The 26439-nt window shown below is 48.3% G+C and overlaps 1 protein-coding gene across 5 annotated transcripts in view; it reads right to left on the bottom strand.

Moving 5' to 3' along the window:
* Positions 1 to 26439, bottom strand: part of BICD1 (BICD cargo adaptor 1) — a 220734-nt gene that overhangs the window by 95791 nt on the left and 98504 nt on the right. For 4 of the 5 annotated variants that reach the window (XM_062195051.1, XM_062195050.1, XM_062195049.1 and 1 more), the window contains exon 2: positions 21821 to 22033. In XM_062195051.1, the coding sequence (XP_062051035.1) occupies positions 21821 to 22033 (213 nt within the window). The remainder of the gene's footprint in view (positions 1 to 21820; positions 22034 to 26439) is intronic. The other variant, XM_062195048.1, reaches the window with a different exon arrangement.

Here is a 26439-nt window from a genome sequence, read left to right as displayed (position 1 = left end):
ATTAGCCTAGTGAGCCACAGCGCCAGCCAAAATAACACATTTTTTAAATAATACATATTTTCTGTGAACTTTCTGAAGACTCCTGATATGTAATTCTCTTCTTGGAGCTGATAAGAAACGTAAAGCTACTAAATTATTTATACTATGGGAAGCTAATCAAAACCTACTACAGACAAATCAGGTTGGGGAAAATAAAATTAAATTTTTTCACACTGTTCTCTTTTTATGATATTTAAAGGAAAGTCTTGAGACTTTCATCAGAAATATAATCCTTAAACCCCAAGATTTACAGCAATTCTAAAAGCTTGTAAATCATGTTTTAAAGAATGATGCAAAAGTTCTATATTGTAAGAAATACTTAATATGCCCATTTTCTTCCCTTGAGCTGAGAATGACTTTACTGGGGCTGGCGCTGTGGCACAGCAGATTAAAGCCCTGGCCTGGAACACCGGCATCCCATATGGGCGCTGGTTCTAGTCCCAGCTGCTCCTCTTCCAATCCGGGTCTTTGCTATGGCCTGGGAAAGCATTAGAAGATGGCCCAAGTCTTTGGGCCCCTGTGCCATTTGGGAGACCCAGAAGAAGCTTCTGTCTCCTGGCTTCAGATCGGGACAGCTCCGACCATTGCGGCCAACTGGGGAGTGAACCAGCAGATGGAAGACCTCTCTCTCTGTGTCTCTACCTCTCTCTGTAACTCTGTCTTTAAAATAAATAATTTTTTAAAATAAAAAAAGAAAATGACTTTACTAATTCTTTGTTTTCTCTCTTGTTCTCCAACTTAGTAAAAATATCCTTTTTAAAGATTGTAACTGATTCTGATTCACTTACTTAAACTGCTTCTCCTAAGTTTGAAAACAATTAGTACAGATAATAATCTACTACTCTTATTAAAAGAGGTGCACCACACTGTAAATGATGCTGTGACACTTAGCCACTGGGGAAAATTTTTTAAATTAAATCTTCTGAATTTGAAAAGAAAAGTGACAAAAAGAGACAGAGAGAGAGAGATTTTGCACCCACAGGTTCATTCCCCAAATGCCCCCGTAGCTGGAATTGGGCCTGGCCAAAGCCAGGAGCCCAAACTCAATGTGGGTATCCACGTGGGTGTCCAGGACCCACGTACGAGAGCTATCACCTTGCAGCCTCCAAGGATGTGCATCGCCAGGAAGCTGCAAGGGAAGCAGAGCAAGGAGCCCAGCCCAATGAGGGATGTGGGCGTCCTGGGCCATGACCTCACTGCTGTGCCAAGCTGTCCCAGGAAAATTCTTACTTTAAACCCCCACATTGTTCTACACACCAAACTAAATCTCACAGACACTAAAGCATTAAAGTAAAAATTAAATCATAAAAACAGAAAGAAGCCTTAAATTTTATAGTTCAGAGACAGGTGAAGGGAAGAAGAGAAAGCATTCTATGCCTAAAACCATGAAAAGAATCACACAGGAAACAACCAGTCCATTAAAAACAGAAACTTCAGGGAGTCAAGAGTAAAAGTCCAAAACCAACCAGCAAACACAGCAAAGGATTAAGGAAAAATCAATAATGTATCGACACACACATAAATAACAGAATCAGTGAGACTTAATAAATATGCAAAAATAATGCAATATAAATAATTTATTCATTAATAATTAAATCATACACTAATTCTCCCACAAATTAATGAGAGCAGCAAAATTTCACTCACTTTTTTTCCTGGATGTCTATTATATATACATATACATATATATATATACATTCTATACCAAGCTCTGTAGGGCACAATGATGGGCAAGGTAAACCACATGCCACCCTCAATGACCTTATGAATCGACACTAAACCATCACTATTTACCTTCCCAAGAAGCAACCTGAAAAGGATCAGGAAGCTGAGTGCTCACCAGGGCTTTTTGAAATAGGAATTTTTTTCTATTACTAGTGGGAACAAACTGGCCTAATCCTACTGGAAAGCAATATAGCTACATGTATAACCTTTAAAAGGAGAAGAGTCCTGTGCCATTTGATCAGTCATTCTACTTCCAGAATCCTTAAGAAATAATCCTGGAGCAGGCACTATGATAAATTAGGTTAAGCCTCCACCTGCAGCACCAGCATCCTATATGGACACTGGATCGAGTACTGGCTGCTCTGTTTCCAATCCAACTCCCTGCGAATGGCCTAGGAAAGCATTGGAAGATGGCCCAAATCCTTGGGCCCTTGCATGCACATTGGAGATCCGGAAGAAGCTCTTGGCTCCTGGGTTTGGGTCAGCCCAACTCCAGCCACTGTGGCTATTTGGGGACTAAACCAGCAGATGGAAGACCTCTCTCTCTCCCTCTCTCTCTCCCTCTGTCTTTAAAGCTGCCTCTCAAATAAATAAACTTTTTTAAAAAAGAAATATTCCTAAATATATTTTTATTTGATTTTATTTTTTTTGACAGGCAGAGTGGACAGTGAGAGACAGAGACAGAGAGAAAGGTCTTCCTTCCGTTGGTTCAACCTCCAATGGCCGCCGTTCCGAAGGCAGGAGCAAGTTGCTTCTCCTGGTCTCCCATGGGGTGCAGGGCCCAAGCACTTGAGCCATCCTCCACTGCACTCCCTGGCCACAGCAGAGAGCTGGCCTGGAAGAGGGGCAACCGGGACAGAATCCAGCGCCCCAACTGGGACTAGAACCCGGTGTGCCGGCGCCGAAGGCGGAGGATTAGCCTGTTGAGCCACGGCGCCAGCCTAAATATATTTTTAAACAGCTATGAAATATACAGGAGTTAACACTGACTCAGTGCTAACTCCGTGTCTGGTCTAGTTCCAGGTGTGTCACAGGTAAGGAGTCATCTAATCCTCAAACACTCCCATGAGACAGGTATTGTCATTATTCCCACTTAACAGATACAATAATACTGAGGCACAGAGAGGAAGCTCCACTTGTCTGAGGTTACTCTGTCAACATGCGCATAACCAGTGTTTGTCACACTGTGGCAAATAAGGAGATGAACACACTCACAAAATCTGTACTTAGCTCTAAAAATGAAATGCAAAGCTTCCAACTACCATGATTTGCAAAGTCTTAACAAACTTGCAACAAACTCTTTAATTTTCCCTTGTGCATCTTCTTTAACATAAAATGTTACATTGTTTGCATTCAATAAAATTTCCTGGTCATCTAACTTCTTTTAAAGACTCTAAAAAGGGCAGGTGTGAGTGTTCTTCCCCTTGACATGGAGGAGGAATCTGCTGGGTAAAGTCCGTCTCCAGCAGTACCCGGAGCAGAGCAGAGCGCTTTCAACCAAGCTAGTGATGAGAATCCTTGTCAAATTCAACTTCCCTAATCCTGACCTCCGCCCACTTCTCACATCAGGAGCACAGCTCACAGGATGCTCACAGAGAACTCATCAACCTCAAGGCTGGCAGAGAGGAGCAATCCGATACACAAAGAACCTGACAGTAAGTCTAACAGGGTGTCCCCTGGGCTGCAGAGACCTGGGGTGGGGCCCTTCGAGGTTCCCACAGCACGCCTCGGGTTGTGCACCTGGAGGACACCAGTCAGGTGTTGCCTTCTGATTTCAGGCAGCTAGCCTGGGAGGCGCAGCCCATGGGGAGCATGGACCACACACCCACTTCATTGCCCGGAGCAGCCTCAGGCAGGCAGACGATGCCTTATGCATGCCACTGTTTCCAGCAGTGTCAGACACCGCGCTGGCACACTCAGGTGCTTTAGGGAATGGTCACTGCCACAGAAAACATTTCTGTAGCAAATTAAAATGCAACACAACATTTCCATTTCTCTTTGCCACAGAGCCTGGAAAATAGTGGATACATATGACTCTCTGCACGTACACATCGAAAGCATTTGCCAACGCAATAGTATTTCTCTGAATCTGAAGCTTAATGGTGGATTTGCCCATCACAATAAGAGGGTAATAACACTGTCTGACCTTGGAGTGACTCATCGCCCTCCTCTGCTGACTGGCCCCGGCCAGAAAGCGCAATGCAGAATCAATGAATGGGTGAGCACACTGCATGAGATGGGTATCACCGACTCTTCCGAACCCTATTAAGTTTACACATATCCGCCCCCTTTGTTCTGACAGCACGTGCCTCCCACAGATCAAGATGGAATACGGAACTAACCAGTAGCCAAAGCTGCACACTTACTATCTCCTATTCCTCTTTAATTTTCTTCTTCTTACTGCTGTGGGACATACATTTCCAGGGGTGAGGGGTGGCGCAGTCTGAGAAATGGCCCCCAGGATATCCTGGAACCTGTGGTGTTACACTAAATGCTAGACACCAGTCTCCCGGTCATAGTCTCCCGGCCATACTCGCCTCCCTTACCTCCCTGCACTGACACAGTGGGACAGCCCACCAGACTCAGGAGGTAACAATGTTGGGGGCCAGTACTGTCTGGAAGGGTTCCAGTTAGGGGAATCCCAGGTCTGGGGCACAAAGCAGCTACCATCTGTGTGTAGCTCCTACCTGCGTGCAGCTCCCAGGCTGACCGTAGCCTACCTGGCCATCACACCAGCAGAGCAACTTGCTGATGTTTCAGGGCTGCACTGCTGGCTTTCTGCTTGCCCCTGTCCTAGGGTGCCCACAGCCTTGTTCCTTATCTCAACTTCTTCTGCAGAAGCAATAAACAAAGTACAAACCTCAGCAGCAAGCCCCAAACCAGAGGCTGGGGGGTGGGGGTGAGAGTGCAGACTCTTTTTTTTTTTAAGATTTATTTATTTATTTGAAAGTCAGAGTTACACAGTGAGAGGAGAGGGAGAGGGAGGAGGAGGGGGAGGGAGGGAGGGAGAGAGAGAGAGAGAGAGAGGGAGGGAGAGAGAGAGAGAGAGAGAGAGAGAGAGAGAGAGAGAGGTCTTCCATCCAATGGTTCACTCCCCAGATGGTGGCAATGGCCGGTGCTGCAGGACTTGGGCCATCCTCTACTGATTTCCCAGGCCACAGCAGAGAGCTGGATCACAAGTGGAGCAGCCAGGTCTTGAACTGGCGCCCATATGGGATGCTGGCGTTTCAGGCCAGGGCATTAATCCACTGCACCACAGCACCGGACCCTGCAGCCTCTTTAAAAACCCCAAACACTCTCATCCAGCAGGCAGGGTTCCTTCAGACCACTGTCTGCTCCCTGCTCATCTGTGCACAGACTAAACATTCCTTCCTTCATCCCCAAACCTTGTCCTCATTATTTTGAACTGGCACCGGGGACAGGAACCAAGCTTTCAGTAACAGAACAAAGACTTTGCACATGCAATTGAATGAAGGATTCTGAGATGGAAAGATGACCCTGGATGACCTGGGCAGATCTTAAATCTATTCACAGCGTCCCCAAAGAGGGGAGTGGTGGGAGATCTGCACAGAAGACGGCAAAACGACCCCAAGACGAGGTGCCGTGCTGCTGCAGCTGTGCAAGACGGAAGACCACCAAAGGCAGTTCTAGAAGCTACACTGGAGGGAGGCGGGAGGAGGAACCAAGTGCTCCCCACCAACACTTGCACCGAGCCCAGTAAGCTGCAGACTTCTGGCCCCCACGTCTAGAAAAGAATCGGTTTTTGAGTTTTGAGCCACAAAATATGTAGTGCTTTGTGACAGCAACCGCACAAAATCAACACGTGCACAGCTCCCAACGGGGTAAACACTGGTGCTTGGCGCCATGAAAACACTCATGGTGTGGTCCTCCCAAGCTCAACCCTACCCTACAAAATCTTCTTGCTCTGTATTTAACTGTATGGCAATTGGGGGAGGGGAGAGTTCAAAAAGTGAACTCGAACCCGTATAAAGTATCTCAAAGGCAGACGCAAGGTATCAGCAGGGCCCAGCCTGCCAGCCTCCAGCCCTTAGCTTAAGGTGTCCTTGCCCTTCCCATCTAGTTGCTAAGCAACTACTTCCTAAAAGTAACTCATGCAACCTGCCCTGCAAAATTCTTCCATAATTAACCTCTTGTTTTTTTTCTATTTTTTATTTTTTTAAATGTATTTTTTAATTAAACTTTTATTTAATGAATATAAATTTCCAAAGTACAGCTTATGGGTTACAATGGCTTCCCCCTCCCAAAACTTCCCTCCCACCCACAACCCTCCCCTTTCCCGCTCCCTCTCCCCTTCCAATCACATCATGATTCATTTTCAATTCTCTTTATATACAGAAGATCAGTTTAGTATATATTAGGTAACGATTTCAACAGTTTGCCCCCATATAGCAACACAAAGTGAAAAAAAATACTGTTGGAGTACTAGTTATAGCATTAAATAAGAGTGTACAGCACATTAAAGACAGAGATCCTACATAATATTTTTTTTAAAAAAATTAATTAATTTTCTATGCCATTTCCAATTTAACACCAGGTTTTTTTTAATTTCCAATTATCTTTATGTACAGAAGATCGATTCAGTATATAATTAGTAAAGATTTCATCAGTTTGTACCCACGCAGAAACACAAAGTGCAAAAATACTGTTTCAGTACTAGTTATAGCATCACTGCACATTAGACAACACATTAAGGACAGATCTCACATGGGATGTAAGTACACAGTGACTTCTGTTGCTGACTTACTCTACACCGTGAGACTTACTTCCTTTACGCCCTCAGGGAATCCAGGGCCTCTGAGGTCTGCATTCTACAATAAAAGTCTCCCTCCTTCCAGAACCCCTGGTTTTCTGTGTGCCGGGCAAGCAAAACCTTTTTGCAGGTCACACAGCAACCTCTCCAACAAGTTTCGGGGACTGCTCCATGGCAAAAGACTCCTTAAAGAGATGATAATAAAATGGACAGCAAAACCACAACTCACTGGCAAGCACTGATCTGAACATGCTACATCGTTTTATCACCCCCAGTAGAGGCTGAGGGCCTGCCCCTAATGCCTTTGACAAAGACTTTATCAGGCCCCAGTGTCTCTCCCTCAACCTGCAGCTCCTCGGCAGAGAGGGACTCACTAAATCCACAGAGGGTAAGGCCCAGCCAAGACCCTGAGCGACAACGACGACTCCGAGGGCCCTTCTCTTCTCGTTCACAACTCAGCTTCCCAGGAACTCACAGGCCCTGAGCAGACAGAGTAAGACCCCAGCTACCCTTCACCCCAGACACACAGGAGCCCCCTTTCCCAGTTCAAAACGGACATGCTGGTCCCTGTGAGTCGAAGCAGGGTCACACGCACTGTGACCCAACCACAGGCTCACACGCCAGCTGACACCCGTGCCCACTCCCCACTTCAGTCTGAAGAGTCGCCGTCTTTAATGCCCGCAGGAGTCTAGAACTGAGGCAGACCTACCTGACTCCTCGCCCTGATCACCCGTGCCCACTCCCCACCTCAGTCTGAAGAGTCGCCGTCTTTAATGCCCGCAGGAGTCTAGAACTGAGGCAGACCTACCTGACTCCTCGCCCTGATCACCCGTGCCCACTCCCCACTTCAGTCTGAAGAGTCGCCGTCTTTAATGCCCGCAGGAGTCTAGAACTGAGGCAGACCTACCTGACTCCTCGCCCTGATCACCCGTGCCCACTCCCCACTTCAGTCTGAAGAGTCGCCGTCTTTAATGCCCGCAGGAGTCTAGAACTGAGGCAGACCCACCTGACTCCTCACCCTGTGCAGCACCACACAGAAAGGGCTTTCTTGCTCACCCAGGGGCCGGTGTGGTCTCATCTCAGCACCTGCTCTCCAGCACACAGGCTGGCAGACACACTCAGCTTTAGGGGCTCCAAAGGGACTGCTCCAACCAGTTTCAAAGGTGTTCTTCAACAAAGTCTCGGGGTCACTGTCATTAACTGTTGGGGACAACAGGGGACCTGCCGTCCTGACGCAGTTGTTCTTTTACATCCTTCATTCTAACTACACAATCGCTGGCTACCCAGATAACACGCAGAGGCCACTTCTCTGTGCAGGTACCCAACTTCTACCTCACCTGGTAACCACACTGGATACATCTTCCCTTCCTGTTTCACAGGCTAGCTGCCAATCTTGGGGCTCATTAGAGGGTCTGTGCAATTCCGCAGATAAACAATGCTTATCTAAAATGTCACAGCTAACTGCAGGGAAATGGCTAGAACCGCAGACCTCAGATAAAGAAAACGTCTATGATCACCAGCTACAGACAGACAAGCTGCACACCAAAAAGCCTCCACCTAACTCGTGTCAGGGTGACCATGAGAACCCACCCGGGAAACCTGCCTGACCATCAACTACACCCACTTCCTTCCCCAACTCTCCCACACCCCCCTACCCTTTCTCCTTGGAAAGTCTCCCTGATGACTCACTAGTGGGGACCAGCATATTTGGGATCACAATATCCACCCTCCTCAACGTGGCCACTTGAATAAAATTTTTTCTCCTTGCTCTGCTGTACTGACCATTAAGCAGTGAGCAACCCTGATTCAATATTAACTGGTATCAACTTTAATTACTACATCCTTTTTTTTTTTTTTAACTTAAGACTCAGAAAGACTGAAATCTTCTATCTGCTGGCTTATTCCACTAAAGTCCCCAAGAGCCCTAGACCAAAGCCAGGAGCCAGGAACTTAATCTGGTCTCCTACATGGGTGGCAGCCCCCCAAGCACTTGGATCACCTGCTACCTCGCAGGGTGTGCATCAGAAGTAAGCTGGGGTAGGGGGCAGTGCTATGGTATAGCAGGTAAAGCCACCACCTGTGGCACCAGCATCCCAAAGGAGTATTGATTCAAGTCCTGGCTGCTCCACTATTGATCCAGCTCCCTGATAATGTGCCTGGGAAAGCAGCCAAAGATAGTCCAAATCCTTGGACCCCTGCACTCATATGAGAGATCCGGAAGAAGCTTCTGGCTCCTGGCTTTGGATCGGTCCAGGTTCGGCCATTGCAGCCATTTATGGAGTGAAAAAGTGCTTGGAAGATCTCTCTCTCTAATGCTATCTTTCAAGTAAATAAATAAAGTACATGCATCCCAAGCGACATCTTAACAGTACACTAAACACTCCCCCCCCCCTTTTTTTTGTTAAGATTTATTTATTTGAAAGTCAGAGTTACACAGAGAGAAGGAGAGGCAGAGAGAGAGAGAGAGGTATTACATTCACTGGTTCGCTCCCCAGTTGGCCACAATGGAATGAGCTGTGCCAATCCAAAGCCAGGAGCCAGGAGCTTTCTCCAGGTCTTCCATGCGGGTTCAGGGGCCCAAGGATTTCGGCCATCTTCTGCTACTTTCCCAGGCTATAGCAGAGAGCTAGATCAGAAGTGGATCAGCTGGGACTTGAACCGGAGCTCATGTAGGATGCTGGCACTGCAGGTGATGGCTTTACCCACTACGCCACAGTGCCGGCCCCTGGAAGAACTCTTGAACATCTTGTACATTTGTTTTTCAAAACATCTGTTGACTGAACATTAAAAAGCATAATTCTAGATATACATCCAAATTCACTATGACATCACTAAGCTCACTCTTTCAGTTGCTCAAGTATTGGTTTCCTATAACCTTCAAGAAATCAAGTCCCGGGGAGATTCAGTACCCTCGATCGTGAGACTGAGCTGTCAATTCCCTCCGGAGAATTCAATACCTGAAGGGAATCTTAATCAGGCTAGCCCTGCCAACCAGGATGTTCTTTGGAAATAGAGGTTAAGATGTAAAAAAAAAATTAGAATCGCCCAGTAAGCATCCAGCTGAAACGCTGACTGGGCACTCCTTCCTCCCGGGCTGCAAAACCTGGGCTTGGGGTGGGAGGGAAAAGCGTGAAGCTGAACTGAGCTATTTTTAGCCCAAGAATCAAGGTGCACACAATGGATTGTGCATGGATCTTTATCATTTTCCAGAAGGTGGAAAGCTGGTGACTGACAGGGAGGAGGGAAGGGAGGGAGGGCGGGCAGAAACCTCTTCCACACGCTCACGACATGCTCCCACTTCTACCTTTTAAACAGAAGCCTTTTTCAGGCCTCTTACTTGGAAATGACGAATGGTAACTGATCAGAACTTACTGACCTTGCAGAAAGGCAAGGAGACAGTGTGAGATGACTCCTGAAACGGATTTTTTTTTAACTGAGGTCAGCTCTGGAGCTGCCATTCCGGCAGTATGTCCCGAGCAACGCTCTCTCGCCGTTTCTGACTTCAGCTTGACCTCCTCTGCGCCTCCTATTTAATTCTCCACTTGGCACGGCTTTAATGGCTGGCTACTGCACAGGAAGTTGATGTAATTGTCACCTCAGGCCAGAGGTTTATGCCCCTTCTCATTGCCCAGTGCAGAAACAAAACAGTCACAATCCAAACAGCACTACTCTGAAGCTGTGTCTAAATGCTACACAACACGTGGACACTGGGAATATTTAAAATATGCTTTAATTCTTCAGGTCTCTCCCCACAGAGCAAGATGATGAAGATCCAGGTTCCTTATTACTGCTCCAATATAACCTCAAAAAGGCAAAAGATATTTTGGAATAAAGATCACCTGACATCATTGTTGAGCACTACCAGAAAGCTGCTTTATTATTTATCAGCATCTCACATCATAGCAAAAAGACATCGATTCCTTAAACACAGAGATTAACTGTCCCCCGTACAACAACAATGCCTGCATTTTATGATAGATCGATCGCCACTGACTCTGGGCTCACAGGCATCAGTGGGCGTCAGGATTCCAGACATGCATAACGCACGCCTCAGCCTGCTTCAACAGAACCTTCATTCCCCTGCAGCCCTCTCCCAAGCCCTCAGCCCAGGACCCAGACGTGGGACATACGTGCCTTTGCTCCCGGGGCTGCTCTCAAAGCATTCCTGCTCACTGCTCCCTAGCTAGCCCCTGGGTGTGACCTCTCACTCTGCACTGTCCAGCACTGCTGGTCTCCCCCACTGCACCAGGACTTCAGTTCATGGTCAACATCTGGAATTAAACTCTGGAATTCTCAGTACCCATATGGATGCTCTCGATTTCTAGGACTCCCTTTTTAAAAAAATTACTTATTTATTTGAGAGAGACAGAGACAGAGAAAGTCAGCTCTCTCATCTGCTGGTTTGCTCCCAAACGCCCACTGCAGCCTGCTCTAAGGCTGAGAACAGGAACCACAAACTCAATCTGACTCTTGCCCATGGGCTGCAGGGACCCAAGTACTTAATCCATCACCTGCTGCTTCTCAGTAGGCAGAACACCAGGAAGCTGGAAAAAGGCAGAAGCCAGGACTTGAACCCAGGCCCCCTGACATGGCCATGGGTGTCCTAAGCCACGCCCTAGAGATTGTTTTTTTAAAGGGATGTTCTATTCCTATCCAGGAGCAAACTCTCACTTCCATCTCTTCAAAAGCCCGGCACCTCCCCCACCTTCTGCTTCAGTGCTGAAACCCAAGCCCAGGCAGGGCCTGCACGGAGCCTCCCCCACCCCCACCCACCTGTGGGCCACACCTGCACACACGCATGGGGGTGACCACTCAGGAAGCCTCCCTGCTCAGGTGACCGGTAACCCCGCACTCTGCACCAGCTTCCACCCCACTCCTGCACTCCAGGACATCAGCTGCCCTGGGCAGTCTGCTTTTTCCCTGGACTTCAGAACAAGGTCCCCTCCTCTCCCGGGCCGGGGGCCAGTTATTTCTTCCATCTGAAAAAAGAGGGAAAGCCAACAATGGCCTGGAGCGCGTTTCATCCCCAGCTTCCTCCTCGATTATTTGTTCCTCTTTACAAACAGACTTCATGGAAAGCCGGTCTCTACTCCCGGTCCTCAGGGCTTCCCTTCCCATCCTCTCTTAAACCTACTCTAACCAGGCTTTGCTCCCACCATGCAACGGAAACCTCTCTCATGGAGGCGGCCGAGGACCCCAGGGGTGGACCCAGCCCCTTGCCTCTCTGACCGGCCAGCAGCACCTGCACTGTGGACTGCCCCCTTTCCACACCCATTTTCTTTATCTGGCCTCCAGGAACCAAGCTCTCCTTATTTCCTTCCTACCTCCCTATTATTTTTGGGTTCCTCGGCCTTTTACCCTTTTATCCCCTCCCCCTCCAGCGGCCCCGGTGGCTCAGAGCTTGGCGCTCGGCCCCCTTCTCCTTTCCGCCCACTCTTCTGCCCTGGCTGATCTCACCAGCACCGGGGCCTGAAATAGCACTGAGTCTGATGCCAACTCCAGAACTTGTACCTCTGCCCCCAGATCTTTCTGCTGAACTCCGGGCCATTCTCTCCCACCAAGTCTATACTTGGAGCTCTAGTAGAAATTTAAAACTTCACATGTTCAAAATGGAACTTGTAATCTGCCCTCAACAAACCTGTTCTAGCTGAAGCTTTCCCCAGCTCAGCAGAGAATTCCATTGTCAAGTTTTCCAAGCTAAAGGCTTTGGACCAGAATTCTCTTTCCTCCTCCCAGTCTCGTTCTCTACAGCTGAGCCAGTAGAAAGCTATGTTGGCCTCACTCTCAGACCACATTCAGGCTACAGTCATTGTTCCCCTCCACCTGTCACCCTGCTCCACGGTCCTGTCCTCATATTTGTACAACTCAGTGACTTCGCACTCCCGTCCTCACCCCAATAAAGTCGCGTCACTCTGTGGCCCGACACTTCCAGCAGCTCCCCATTTTGCTCAAAGCTGAAACCAAACCCCTTCCAAAGGTCTACAAAGCCCAATGATCTAGCTTCCTGGTACCGATCCGATTTCATCATGACAGTGTGGCAGCGAGCACAGCTCTGTACGACAATCAGCCAACTGAATTTGACAAAGGTGCAAAGGCAATTTAGTGGAGAAAGAATATCAATTTTTAACAAGTGGTGCTGAGATAATTAGACATTCATACGCTTTTAAAAAGAACCTCAATTTAATTAAACCTCATAGCTTATAAAAAATTAACTCAAAATTAATCATAGATTTAAATGAAAAACCATAAAGCTTTTAGATGAAAATATAGTAGAAAATCTTTGTAAAATGGAGATGGGGAGGATTCTTAAACCTGACACCAAAAGCATGAGCCACGTAGTAAAACCTTTTACACATTAGACTCTATCAGAATAAAAACACTTCTTACTTCCCAAAAGACACTTCTAAGAAAATGAAAAGCGGGCTGGCGCTGTGGTGTAGCAGGTAAAGCCACCACCTGCAGTGCTGGCATACCTTATGGGTGCCGGTTCGAGTCCCGGCTGCTTCACTTCCAATCCAGCTCTACACTATGGCCTGGGAAAGCAGAAGATGGCCCAAGTCCTTGGACCCCTGCACCCATATGGAGACCTGGAAGAAGCTCCTGGCTCCTGGCTTCAGATCAGCACAGCTCCAGCCGTTGTAGCCAAATGGGGAGTGAACCAGCAGATGAAACACTTCTCTCTCTCTCTCTCTCTCTCTGTCTCTCTGTCTTCCTCTCTCTCTCCTTTTTGGGTAACTCTTTCAGATAAATAAATATATCTTTAAAACAAATGAAAAGATAAGCCACATCCTGGGATAAAATATTTACAAATCACATATCTGACAAAGGGACTCGTATCCAGAATATATCAAGAATTCTCAAAACTCAGGTAAGGAAAACAACTCGATTAAAAACCAGCTAATGGGGATGGCGCTGTGGTAAGCTGGGTAACCTGTCATAGGCAATGCTGGCATCTCATATGGGTGCTGGTTCATGTCCCGGCTGCTCCACTTCCGATCCAGCTTCCTGCTAATAGCCTGGGGAAAACAGCAGAAGATGGCCCAAGTGCTTGGGCCCCCGCCTCCCATGAGGGAGATCTGGAAAAAGATCTTGGCTCCTGGGTTCAGCCTGGTCCAGCCCGGGCTGCTGTAGCCATCTGGGGATTGAAATAACAGATGGGAGATCTCTCTTCCCTGCCTTTCCCACTTTCTGTAATTCTGTCTTTCAAATAAATAAATAAATCCTAAAAGAAAAAATACGTATGTTTCCCAAAAGCACATTCAGATTCCAATTATGCAAAAATGAGCTGTCTTCATTTTGTTTAACTTTGCTTTCAAATTTCTAATCAATAGGAATATTCAAGTTTGGAAAGAAACTTTTTTTTATTTTCAATTTACTTCACAATCACAGGCTCAACCCCTCGCCCAACAAAAAGCTCTATACGGAGCCGGCGCCGCGGCTCACTAGGCTAATCCTCCGCCTTGCGGCGCTGGCACACCGGGTTCTAGTCCCGGTCGGGGCACCGGATTATGTCCCGGTTGGAGCACCGGATTCTGTCCCGGTTGCCCCTCTTCCAGGCCAGCTCTCTGCTGTGGCCAGGGAGTGCAGTGGAGGATGGCCCAAATGCTTGGGCCCTGCACCCCATGGGAGACCAGGAGAAGCACCCGGCTCCTGCCATCGGATCAGCGCGGTGCGCCGGCGGCAGCGCGCCAGCCGCAGCGGTCATTGGAGGGTGAACCAACGGCAAAGGAAGACCTTTCTCTCTGTCTCTCTCTCTGACTGTCCACTCTGCCTGTCAAAAAGAAAAAAAAAACAGCTCTATACGGCCAAGTAGAAAGGTCAGAGTTCCACAAGAATACAGACAAGGCTACAGGCAACAGTCAAATGTCAACAGAAAGACAGCTCTCTCTTGTGAACTCATAAACCAGCAGGTGGGCTCCATGGGCGTGAGTCTGCCTGGTTGGGGTTCCAGTACAAGGAAGAGGTTTGGTCTCTCCCAGCCCCACTGTAAAGGGGGGACAGAAACAGCAGGTGCCTGGCAGGTTCACTGAGAGAACTCAAGGAGGTACTGAGCACAGAAAAAGCACTAAGTATTATCTCAGCACATGGTTAAGCTCTCAGTACAGGTAAGCTCTGCTACTATTCTGAGTTATACAAACCACCTTAAAAACAATGACAATTCTTCCCAGTTGGGTGCTTTGTTTCATTCTAGAAGGAGGAAAAGTCCATTTCCAACAAGTACAGGCAGCAGACGGGAAACCGGGCCATGTCAGGAAAATACACACCTTTGCAACTACATGCAGGACAAGACTTCCCAGGACATAAAATTAACACTCAGCGGCAACGTCCACTTCACTCAGCTGTGTGTAAACCCAGTTCCCAGTGACCAATTCCCTGGGCAGAAACAGCAGAGGCTGTAAGAAATACTTTGTGATATAGCAGATGCATCCAACAAGTTTCAGTTTTCCCGTAACTTAGGTCGTGGGTCAGCACAACAGATGCTGCACTGAGTATTCACACAGATTCCTTTCAAGGACTAGCCAGGTGGGAAAAGCTGTTAACCAGTAATGTAACAGCACCCACACAGCAACCCTCCTTCACCCACTGGACGTTAAATAAAGGCTTGGTTTTCTTTTGGTGTGTGCACAGGACAAGCAGAGCAGGCGCATTTCCTCAGTTCTCTATTTTTTATAAGCACTTCCATTAAAAATATCTCAGTTTATCCTCATCAAACCAGGGGACGGCGGGCGTTATGGTACAGCAGGTTGGGCCACCACGTGGCGGTGCAGGCATCTCATGTCAGAGCGCCTTGGTTTGAGTCCCAGCTACTCCATCGTCCAATCCAGATGGGAGGTGGCAGGTGATGGCCCAAGTACTTGAGTCCCTGCCACCCAAATGGGAGACCTGGATGGAGTTCCTGGCTCCTGGCTTCTGCCTGGCCTAGCCTAGCCCAGCAATGGCTGCTGCAGGCATTTGGGGAGTGAACTAGCAGATGTAAGATCTCTTTCTCTCCCCCTCTCTCTGTCACTCTGCCTTTCAAATAAATAAATAAATCTTAAAAAAAAACATAAGGAGTATGGTGAGTGTTCTTATAAAAGTATTTATAGGAGATACGAGAAATTCAACCACACAGCTAGTAACATGGTTGAGTGAGGATCTGAACTCAGGTTTCCCGATTTCTAATTTCTCACTATGTCTGAACTATCAGTGCACCACACAGAAACAACGACATTTCTAGAGAGCAGAATAAGGGCTCTCCCTTTGTTAGCAGACATGGCTGGAACAGAGGTTCCAGTCTTCACACAAGAAAGAATGCAGGTGTGAGACACAGAGCAGTGGTAAGCCGGGTAGCAAGGTTGACTGGGGTAGGGCATCCATCAGAATGGCTGGGCACCTCTCCAAACAGATCTGCGAGAGTGCCCAGCCATCCAGACTCGGCAAGCAAGGTTACACAGTCTAACGGCGAAAATACACCGGACAGGCCAGGCAGGCATCTCAGCAAAGACCTGGGAGCTGAGAGCAGAAAGCTGAAAGACGCGTGAGAGGCCAGGCGGGCATCTCAGGAAACAGCTGATCCTGCACTCTGAATTCAGACTGCGGCTTATAAGGGTATGGGGTCCGGTTCTTCCCGCCATCGATCCTCCCCGCTCCCTCTGGACAAAGGGTCTGCTGGGTGTGAAACAGGTGAAACTCCTCCCCAGGTTGTATTACCAGTGCTAGCAGACAGGGCAGCCCTTGGTACTGGGCACAGAGGAGCTCTCTCGGGGGGAAAGGCTGAGACCAGCTATAGAGTTACTGGGGAGTGGCCAGGGCTTTGCTGCGTAAAACACTGGGGTGCTTCCACGGGGGCTAGAGGCTGCCACACACTGTGCTTTGTTCGCCTTAGGCCGCTCTCACACTATCTACCTACCGAACACCTTAACCAAAGTGCTGGTGGCTGAACGTGTGGCATTTAATCCACAGTTTCTAGAGGAACGCAACATGACTAAGCAAAATGCTAGGTACAGTCTAAAGCAAAGCTGCAGATGCCAAAGAGTGGAAGGAAACAATTTCTGGACACATTTAGTTCTTTCAACACTGACGACAATCACACACCACTGGGGCCGGGGTCCCTGATGTTTCCCAGGCCCCTAAGTAGCATCTGGTTCACAGAAAGCAAAGCAGAGAGCTCAGGGGACTGAAGAGAAGATCCAGTTAATAAACCGAAAGCTGAAAGCTTGAGAAGCCAAAACCCAGGGGCAGTCCTGGCTGCTCCTCTTCTGATCCAGCTCTCTGCTGTGGCCTGGGAAAGCAGTGGAAGATGGCCCAAGTGCTTGGGTCCCTGCACCCATGTGGGAGACTGGGAACAAGCTCCTGGCTCCTGGCTTTGGATTAGCATAGCTCTGGCCGTTGCGGCCATCTGGGGAATGAACCAGCAGATGGAAGACCCCTCTCTCTATCTCTACCTCTCTGTGTAATTCTGACTTTCAAATAAATAAAATAAATCTTAAAAAAAAAAAATCCCCAGGTCCAGTGGCCCAAATTTCCAAGGATTTCCAACAGGAGTGAAGACAAGTGATAGTGTGAATGATGCTAAAAGCAGACACCATCTGTAAGAGAACAGCATGTCAGTGTATGAAGCCACGTCACGTGAGCAAGCATCACGGCAGCTAGATCTGCTCAGCCTGAAAGGCAGGAGACAAAGAGTTGAGGGTGTTGTTGTGTCTGGGTTCGAACTTTCAAGCGGACTAGGAAAACTGGTTTTGCTTTTTTGTTTTTGTTTTTGTTTTTTCAAATAAGGTCTCTGTGCTCTGGCACCATCTGCTTGGAATCCTTTAGGCCACGAGAGCCAAGTGGAGGAAGAAGCAGATGTGAGGCTGAAGCGCCAGGGAAACATGAGACAGAGGTCGAAGTACACCACTGGCGTGTGTGCCCGCGATGGCCAGAGGCCGGGGTACTGGGGACAGCACCTGGACTGCCCGCTACTACCCACGACTTGTCTCTCAAAGGATCTGAAATGTCCCTTGCTGTTGGATCGCTGAAACTACCTGTGAGATGCCCCTTGCTGACACCTAGACAGTCCCTCATAGCCCTGCGCCCTGGGCTGCTGGCTTTCTACGCCAGTTCTGTTCTCAGTCGTGGCTGAGTGTAACACGTGTGCAATAAGCCACCTCTTCTGCTGTGTACGTTGAAGAATAAAAAATAAATAAATGCAGAGGGCAGAAATAGGGCCACCTGGTGAAAATGACAGCAAATCAACTTTGTATTTAATAACAAGGAGCACTTTAACAATTAGAGACATTTATCTAATGTGCCTTTAGCTTAAGAACAAAGATCTACATAATGAACAACAGTATCTTTCACAAACAACATTTTTACAAAAGATGCAGAACGTTATTATTAACACTTGTGTTTATTGTATACCAACAGAACTTTAAAGTCAATATTGCAAATGCCATGAAAACAATAAACTCTTAGGAGAGCTAAGGTTAGAAGACTGATTTCCTAACACTCTCCTGAAACTCCATGTACTGAAGAGAAGCTGGGCTTGGAATCACAAGCACATACCCCCCCTCCCACACACACATAAGCATATGTGGAAAGCTACCATTTGCACACAGCACCTTTGCCAGGAGCCACAGTCTTACTAAAAGAAGTGACCCCTTTTGGTAAATAAACACAATTGCATTAACTAAATTCTGAGTTCTACAGCATCTGTCAGGCTGATGACTGCTACACTTCTGGGTAGGCTATCCTTGCCTGTTCTCTTGGTCCACCATGTCAGCTAAATTACATGATCTGCACTAGTCGAGGCACAGAGAACAACAATAAAAACACGAGCCTACAATAAAAGCAAATCTGAATTGAAACTGAGATTTCCATTTAATATCTTCAAACCACAATTTATTCCCATTCTCCTTTTGCAGCAGGTTTCCAGTTCCTAACGCTAATAATTCTATTAGCTGCATCAAAACTTGAAACCTGGATGCAAACACCATGGATCCTCTGTCGTCCGGTCAGGATGACCACCCAGGACGTTTTGCATACTTCGAAGACCAGAGAACTGTCAACCTGCTTATGTTTATTTCAGTGGCCTGGCAAACCTGATGAACACATTTACAGGCTAAATTGACTTGAGCTGTTTCAGATTAAAAAAAAAACCATAAATCCGGATGTAACAGGTGATCCTCTTACTGCAAACCAACTATGGAAAGTACAGAAAATCGATTCCAGCCCCATGAATCATTCTGGAGACCAAGGCGCATATCACAGCCCCCACGTCGTGAGTGTCCTGATGCTCCCTCCTTCTGCATCAGGGAGGCCACAAAACCTGCATCTGCAGTCTCCCTGTGTGGTCTCCAATTCAGTGACGCCACATCGCCTGGGCTGTCAGAAGTGTAGCTTGGTGGGATCCTGGATCTACTGAATCACAGTCTGTGAGCTGGGCCCAGTATTCGTGTTTCCATCAATTCTCCACCTGCATCTGCATTTTAATGAATTCCTGCTTATCTTTTTTTTTTTTTTTTTTTTTTTTTTGATAGGCAGAGTGGACAGTGAGAGAGAGAGAGAGAGAGAAAGGTCTTCCTTTATCGTTGGTTCACCCTCCAATGGCCGCTGCACCACACTGATCCGATGGCAGGAGCCAGGTGCTTCTCCTGGTCTCCCATGCAAGTGCAGGGCCCTAGCACTTGGGCCATCCTCCCCTGCACTCCCGGGCCACAGCAGAGAGCTGGCCTGGAAGAGGAGCAGCCGGCACAGAATCCAGCGCCCCAACCGGGACTAGAACCCAGGGAGCCAGCGCCGCAGGTGGATGATCAGCCTAGTGAGCTTATCTTAAGTGCACTCACCAGCATGTGCACTGCAGACCACGCCTGTCAGTGCGATGCTCTGTCAATTGCCTCTGCAGGTAGAAAGGCGAACGGCAACTCCTTGGGAGGAGAAGGGTCTGGCACCCCAAAGGCAGGCAAGCGACGGCAAAAACAACAGCACGAAACGATGCATCGGATGAGTAACCGCAGAGCAGCTTGGTTTCTCATGGTTTGCACCGGAGGGAAACAAGGCAGGGTGTCCTGAATGGCCTCGTGTTCTCACACCCAACACTTGCTTACGCTAGGCTGGCTCCTTTCTGGGTCTCCAGCAGGCTCACAGCCAAGAATAACAAGGCGGGTCCAGCAGAAACCTGTCCAGGTTCTGTCAGTTCACGGTGTGTGGGAGTGTCTAAGTGCCACTGTTGACTACATTTCAGGACTTTCAGACAAGCTGGCTCTCACAGTAGTGCAACCTTGTTTGCAGTATGTTGTTAACTTCAAGAAAGGATACGAGTGGATCGCTTCTCTCACGTGGCACCCTGAACCGTCTCTGCATCCCACATTTTTCTATTACTAAAATGCCCAAATGGGCCTCCGTGGCTGCAGACCTGGCCCCTGTTAGTCGGTTCCCGTTGTGCAGGTGTAGGAGAACAGCTGATCCACTCATCCTGATGCCTTAAGTGGCAGTTCCTCTGCAAAGATTATCTTGTGAAGTGAAGGGAGCCAACACCAAGCCCCTGTCCAGAGCCCTGAAGGCAGGTGCTGGACACCATCAGATCCCATGCTACAGTTAACTCACTGAGCTGAGAACATGGTTCTGCTGACCTACAAGGTCCTCTCGTCACCAGACCCATGAGGTCATCTGCTTCTCCAATAAATAACATCTTGATGTTTGGTCTTGTCTGGAGCCTTGAGCCAAAAGTAGCTTCCCCCAGACTGCCGGGGGCCGCTGTGCTATCATCAAAATTCCCTACAGGACACGATCTCGCTACAAACACTGCAGACCAACCAGGAAGTTGCATAGGAGATGAAAGTGTAACTCTCAGCTCCAACCTCAGTCTCTAAGAACCTTCACTCCCGCACCCCATGGGAACCCAGAAATAAAGCGGTGCTGCCTGCTCCCTGCACTGCACCCTGTAATAAACTCCTCTCTTCCACCACTCCGACGTCAGTGAGTGTTGTTCTGCAGGCTGAGTGAGTAGAGTCAGTTTGGCTCTGTAGCAACTATTTTAACAAGCTCTGGGGCGTTCTTTATCACAGTGACAGAAGGGCAAGACAGCCTGAATCTTGAAGACTTGAACTACCCAGGGAGGGGTCAACTCAACACTGGCTTTTCATCTCAGAGTATTTGCAGAACTCACGGGCCCTGACCAAAGAAACTAACCCCCAGTCCACCCTCAGACCCAGAAAGCCTGCAGCCCATCTTTGTCATTCCAAAACAGACACGCTGGCATCCACCACTGAGCAATCAAAGGAAGGCCACACGCTGTGGACCAACCAGAAGCTCACACACTGCTCACTCCCAGCTTTGAACTCTAAGCGGCACCACCTTCACTCCCTAGGACAATCTGAGAACTGAGCACCGGCTGCCCAGCTCCTTGCTCTGTGCATTGCAATTAACGGCTGCTTTTCCCATCACCCCAGTGTCAATCACTGGCTTCCTGCGTGACCGGCAAGTGGATCCAGTTTTGGGGATTCCACAGCAACTCCTCCAGCTAATTTTGGGGGTGTTCAATGGCTGGAGTTTTAGGACATTTGTGCCTTTCCTACAGCTTTTACATGAAAGACACGGTGAATGATTCAATGGCAGTTTCCAATGGAAGGCGCTGCTTTTAAAGGCGTTGGATGACGAAGGTGCTTTTGGCTCTCCCAGTTCCAAACACCACAGCTTCCCTAAAGAGGGACTCAGCCACTCTGAAAACACTGCCGCCTGGGAGAAGCTGGAGAGAACCCTGAGTCCAGGAAAGGGGAAAGGCTCAGGACCTCGTGGAGATGCCATGACCCAGTCTCGGCTGCCTGCAATTTATTGCTTTCTCTACAACCAGAAAACATGCGGGGATGTGCGTAGCCAGACTCTCAGGATAATCCTCTTGAGGCTCATTCCCCAGGGAGAAGGGTGCACAGCCCACACCGCTGCTCTGGAATTAGCGCCGGCACAAGGCCTGCAGCCTTTCCATTCCTCTCCTCCTTGCACTAAAACAGGTAAACGTGAGGGGAGGAAGTGCTAAGGTGGCGATTTTCTCAACACCTCTGCAGACACAGCAAGGCCTCTTCCCAAGCACTCAACACACCAAAGCTTTGCTTCTTAAAAAAAAAAAAAAAACTCAACTCAGAGCAAGCCAGCATTCCACCACTAAGGCAGAAAAAAATATGCAGCGTCAGTGCAACCAGCCACTTGCTTCACACAGCCGCTGTAAAGAAAGCGAACGAACGTTCTACTCCTCTCTCCTGCGGGGTGAACGTGCTGATCCCCCGGCCCCCCGCAGACCTCCGGTGGGGAAGTGGCTGGCCTGCTCACCTCCTTCAGGTCCTGCACGACAGCTGTGAGCCTCTCGTTTTCGGCCTGGACGTTGGTGACCACAGCCCGGCTCTGCTTCAGTTCGTTCTGCATCTCCAGGATCTTCCCCAGGTAGTAAGCCTCCTTGGACGCCGACTCCTGCAGCAGCGTCTCCTCCCGGGTCTCGCCATCCTCAGCAACCTTCCGGTGGATGGAGAAGGACTGCCCAAACGCCTACGGAGTTGGGGAAGCAAAACAGTGCACGATGAAACAATCCACAGTCAGAAGGCGCTACTCAGTTTTGTACATGAGAAAAGCTACCCTGAAAGACCCCCAAAGCAAAAACAAAAACATGTCATTTATTTACATAACAGTCTAGCAGCTCTAATTGATGTCTGAAAAAATTCAAAGTTGATTCACAATTTTTAAATGTCCTGCAAAAAATATATAATGAGTTAAAAAAACTTGCAGAACATTGCTGCTTGCTTCATTTTATCAGTTTAGACAAATCCTATTAATAGGCTGTTGAGAGCTAATAAACTCATCAAAATTCATGTTGTCACCTTCATTATAGAAACAAAATCCCGCAAGTATTTTCCAAGAAAGGAAAGAGTGGTTTCATTAGCTTTCGAATACATGAGCAGTGACTGGCAGACCAGTTCTCAACAACGATGTGAAGAAACAGAACTGTCAGACAGCACTGGCAAAGGCCATTATCACAGAAAGACAGTGCAAAGCCATTTGTGTAGAAAACAGCATGTGAGGGGCTGGTGTTGTGGGGTAGTGGGTAAAGCCGCTGCCTGCAATGCTGGCATCTCATATGGGTGCTGGTTCATATCCTGCTCTCTGCTAATGGCCTGGGAAAAGCAGCAGAAGATGGCCCATGTGCTGGAGCCCTGCCACCCACATGGGAGACCTGGAAGAAGCTCCTGGCTTTGGCTGGGCCCAGCTCCAGCCACTATGGCCAAATGGGGAGTGAACCAGTGGATGGAAGCTATCCCTCTCTCTCCCTCTCTCTCTGTAACTCTGACTTTCAAATAAATAACTCAATCTGAACGAAAGAAAGAAAAAAGAACACACATGTCTACTTAAGAAACTGGTTACCATAGGTGGACAGGAAACGAGTAGAAAAACAGAGGAACGAGGGTCAGAGACATTTTCCGAGTACGTCTTTGGCCTCTCCATACAGCTGTGACTCTCAGAACTACAGCAATGCTTCACAAACCCCTCAAATAAACAATGATTAAAATCAGCATGGGGTGGATGTTGTCCTAGCGGTTAGGACTAGGACGTGGTAGCAACAGGTGCTCTGCGTGAGCTGCCTGTGCACGTCACCTGGCTGCTGTGATGGCCAAGGGGACCTTGGTCAGCCTGAAGGCTGTATGGGCGGAAGCGACCTTCTGTCCTGGACCTGGGATTCCCCTAAACTGAACCCCTCGACTCAAGGCTGGCCTCCAACATGGTACTAGCAGAGAACAAATGACCTCATGAGGCCAGAGGTGAGAATCTTGTAGTTCTGGCCATCCTGCTCCCAATTCAGCGAGTTACGCGAAGACTCAACTGGGAGCCTGGACCTGAAGGCACCCAGCATCTGCATTCAAGACACTGTTTGAGGTTTCACTGTCAGCTCCAGTGCCCACAATCTCCTATGGCTGGTGGCTACCATGGTGGACAGTGCAGGGGCAGAGGGCAACACAGGTACGGAGAGAGGGCAAGCAGGACGTGGCCCAGAGCCTGGCCTTGCCCCAGGCCAGGGCTAGAATTTAAATGTTGCCAAGCAAGCAGGGCAGCACGGCCAGGCCTGCAAGTCTCTACCACAGTGCCTTAGCTCCAGCAAGCACTTCCCATTTCAACAGAATTTAACTGGAGGGAAGGACAGGGTGGGCAAGTGGCCTGTCAGTGTAACCCACTCTCCCTAAAGAACCAGTTCACGCCCTCGGAACACTGAACAAAAATTATTTGACCAATTGTATCTTTGCTGCCACCACTGCCAGGAAATGCGGCAAGAATCACTCAATAGCAGTAACTAAAATAACTGAAATTTTGGACAGAACTGCCTCTTATTTTCTCTATACTATTTTGAATTTGCATTGTATTTATCCCACTGTCTTGGTTTCTCTTATTTTAATCTGCTCCAAACACTTTAACAAAGCAAGGATATGAGTGATAATCCCACCAAAAATGAATTATCAAAACATCAAAACGATGTTTAGTGACTTTTTTTTTAAATCCAAAAGGTAGAGTTGTAGAGACAGAGTCAGAGGGAGAGAGAGAGGCAGAGAGATCTTCCATTTGCTGGTTCCTTCCCCAAATGACCTCAACAGCCAAGGTTGGACCAGATTGAAGGCAGGAGCCAAGAGCTTCTTCCGGGCTCCCATGTGGCGGCAGGGGCCCAAGCACTTGGGCCATTTTACACTGTTTTCCCAGGTGCATCAGCAGAGAGCTGGATCAGAAGTGGAGCAGCTGGGGCTTGAACCAGTACCCACATGGGATGCTGGCACTGCAGGCAGCAGCTTAGCCCAGTGTGCTACAACGCTGGCCCCTGTTTAGTGATCATTTTAAACTAAGCTTTAACAAATGTACACTTACAGGCCAGAGTTTCAGGGCTGAGGAGGATTGAAAGTTCTTCTAAGGATTCATTCTCATTCGGTGGAAAAAAAGGAACCCACAGGATCTGAGACAGCACAAAGCAGAACCTGGCTCACCCTGCTAGCCCTGGCTGAGGGTCACTCCCCAGGCCCCAGGGCATCCTAGAGCAAGCTCCCACCTGAAGAGACGCACTCACTGGGCACGGGCAGCCCAGAAGCACCTGGCCAAAAGAGGCTCCCATGGCTCACGGAGCTCAAAGGCTACTGGGAGATGCAAGGTTTCGCCAACAGTTAGGTCAAGTCTGACCCTGCACGGCAGCTGCCATTCCAGGGTGCAGAGTGCGGGCTCCTGAACTGTGGGACACTGGGCACGTCACTCAACACAGACCTCGGTTTTCTCGTCTGTAAGGTGGAGACAACAGCAGCTTCCACGTCATAATGCTGCGAGGCTCAGATGGGGACACCCACAGGTCACCTGGAACAGCCCTTTGTGCAAATTCCGGAGCGCTCAACACCAACAGAAGCAGGAAGAAGTGCTTTGGGTTTAAGCATGCCTGCTCTGAAATCTTTGGCAAAGGCTGCAATCTCTATACCTCAGTTACTTCCTGTATAAGACAAGAGTAACAACGTTTACCATAAGGTAAGAACAGCCTGGTCTTCAAAGGTAAGGGTATCAGAGAAGAGGTATAAAGCAAACAGCAGGAGGCCTTGGAGCATGAATGGTCACTCAGCATCGGTCAGCCTCCTTCCCCTCCTTCGCAAGTCTCAGCTCTGACCCCACAGGGGTCAAGGTTCTCCTGGGTCTCCTGAGGGACCCCTGAGGTCACGGATCTCCCTAGGGGAGCAGCTACCCACACGGTACCTCGTAGTGGACAGGAGCCTTGATGTGGCTCTTTCCCCCGAAGCCATTACAAATGTAAAACACAAACAGAAATGTCTCAAGATTTATATCAGCAAAGAATCTGGTTTCTAGCTCTTTAGAAATTATCTTCATTTTATATGAAAGGCAGAAAGAGAAACAGAAAGACAGATACACAGAACTCCCATCGGTAGGATCACTCCCTAAACGTACACCACAGTCAGGCACCCAGAACTCAGTCTGTGTCTACGACATGGGTGACAGAGACCTGAGCACTTGAGCCCCACCTGCTGCCTCTCAGGGTATGCGTTAGCAGGAAGTCAGACCAGAAACAGAGGAGCCAGGACTCAGACTGGTGCCCATATTGGATGCTGGCATAGCAGGCAGTGGCTTTACTCATTAGGCCACAATGCCGGCCCTATACTTTTTAAAAATATATATATTTATTTATTTACTTATTTATTTGAAAGTCACAGTGACAGATGGGGGCAGGAAGAGAGAGAGAGAGAGACAGACAGACAGACAGACAGAGATTCACTCCAAATGCCTGTATTAGCCTGGGCTGGGCCAGGCCAAAGCCAGGAGCTAGGAACTCATCTGGGTCTCCCACATGAATGTCAGGAACCCAAGGACTTGGGCCTTGATAACTCGCAGGCACATTAGCAGGAAACTGGACAGGAAGCATGGAGTAGTGGGGACTCAGACCAGAGGCTCCAATGTGGGATGTGGTCGCCCCAAGAAGCAGCTTAATCCACTGCACCACAATGCCCGGCCCTCTGTACTTCTTAACTAAATACTCCCTGATAACCTGGCTCAGTGCCCCTAATTTGTCCCAGTATAATATCTAATGGCCTATAATTCAAATATGTATTTACTCACAGTCAGGATTTTCTTCTAACATTGATGGTTTATATCTGGCTACTTTCTGAATTGCTTTATAAGTTCCCATCCTAACTTTTCAAAGATTTTTCTAAATTTGCTGATATATATTGAATATACACTAAGAAAATGAATGCTAAGACCTAAGCACAAAACATAACATCAAAACGAATTTCTGGGGTGTCGGAAACAGACCGAGGCCTTTCAGCTGCCACACTGCTGCCCGCACTTCCCCGGCGTCCCTCACACCCTCGGCCTCTCCGCAGGTTAACACTGCCCACAACTCGGCACCTGTTATCTTCTTTACAGTTTAC

Source organism: Lepus europaeus, chromosome 6 (assembly GCF_033115175.1).
Source record: "Lepus europaeus isolate LE1 chromosome 6, mLepTim1.pri, whole genome shotgun sequence".
NCBI lineage: Eukaryota > Metazoa > Chordata > Mammalia > Lagomorpha > Leporidae > Lepus > Lepus europaeus.
This window is presented reverse-complemented; position numbering and strand designations above follow the sequence as displayed.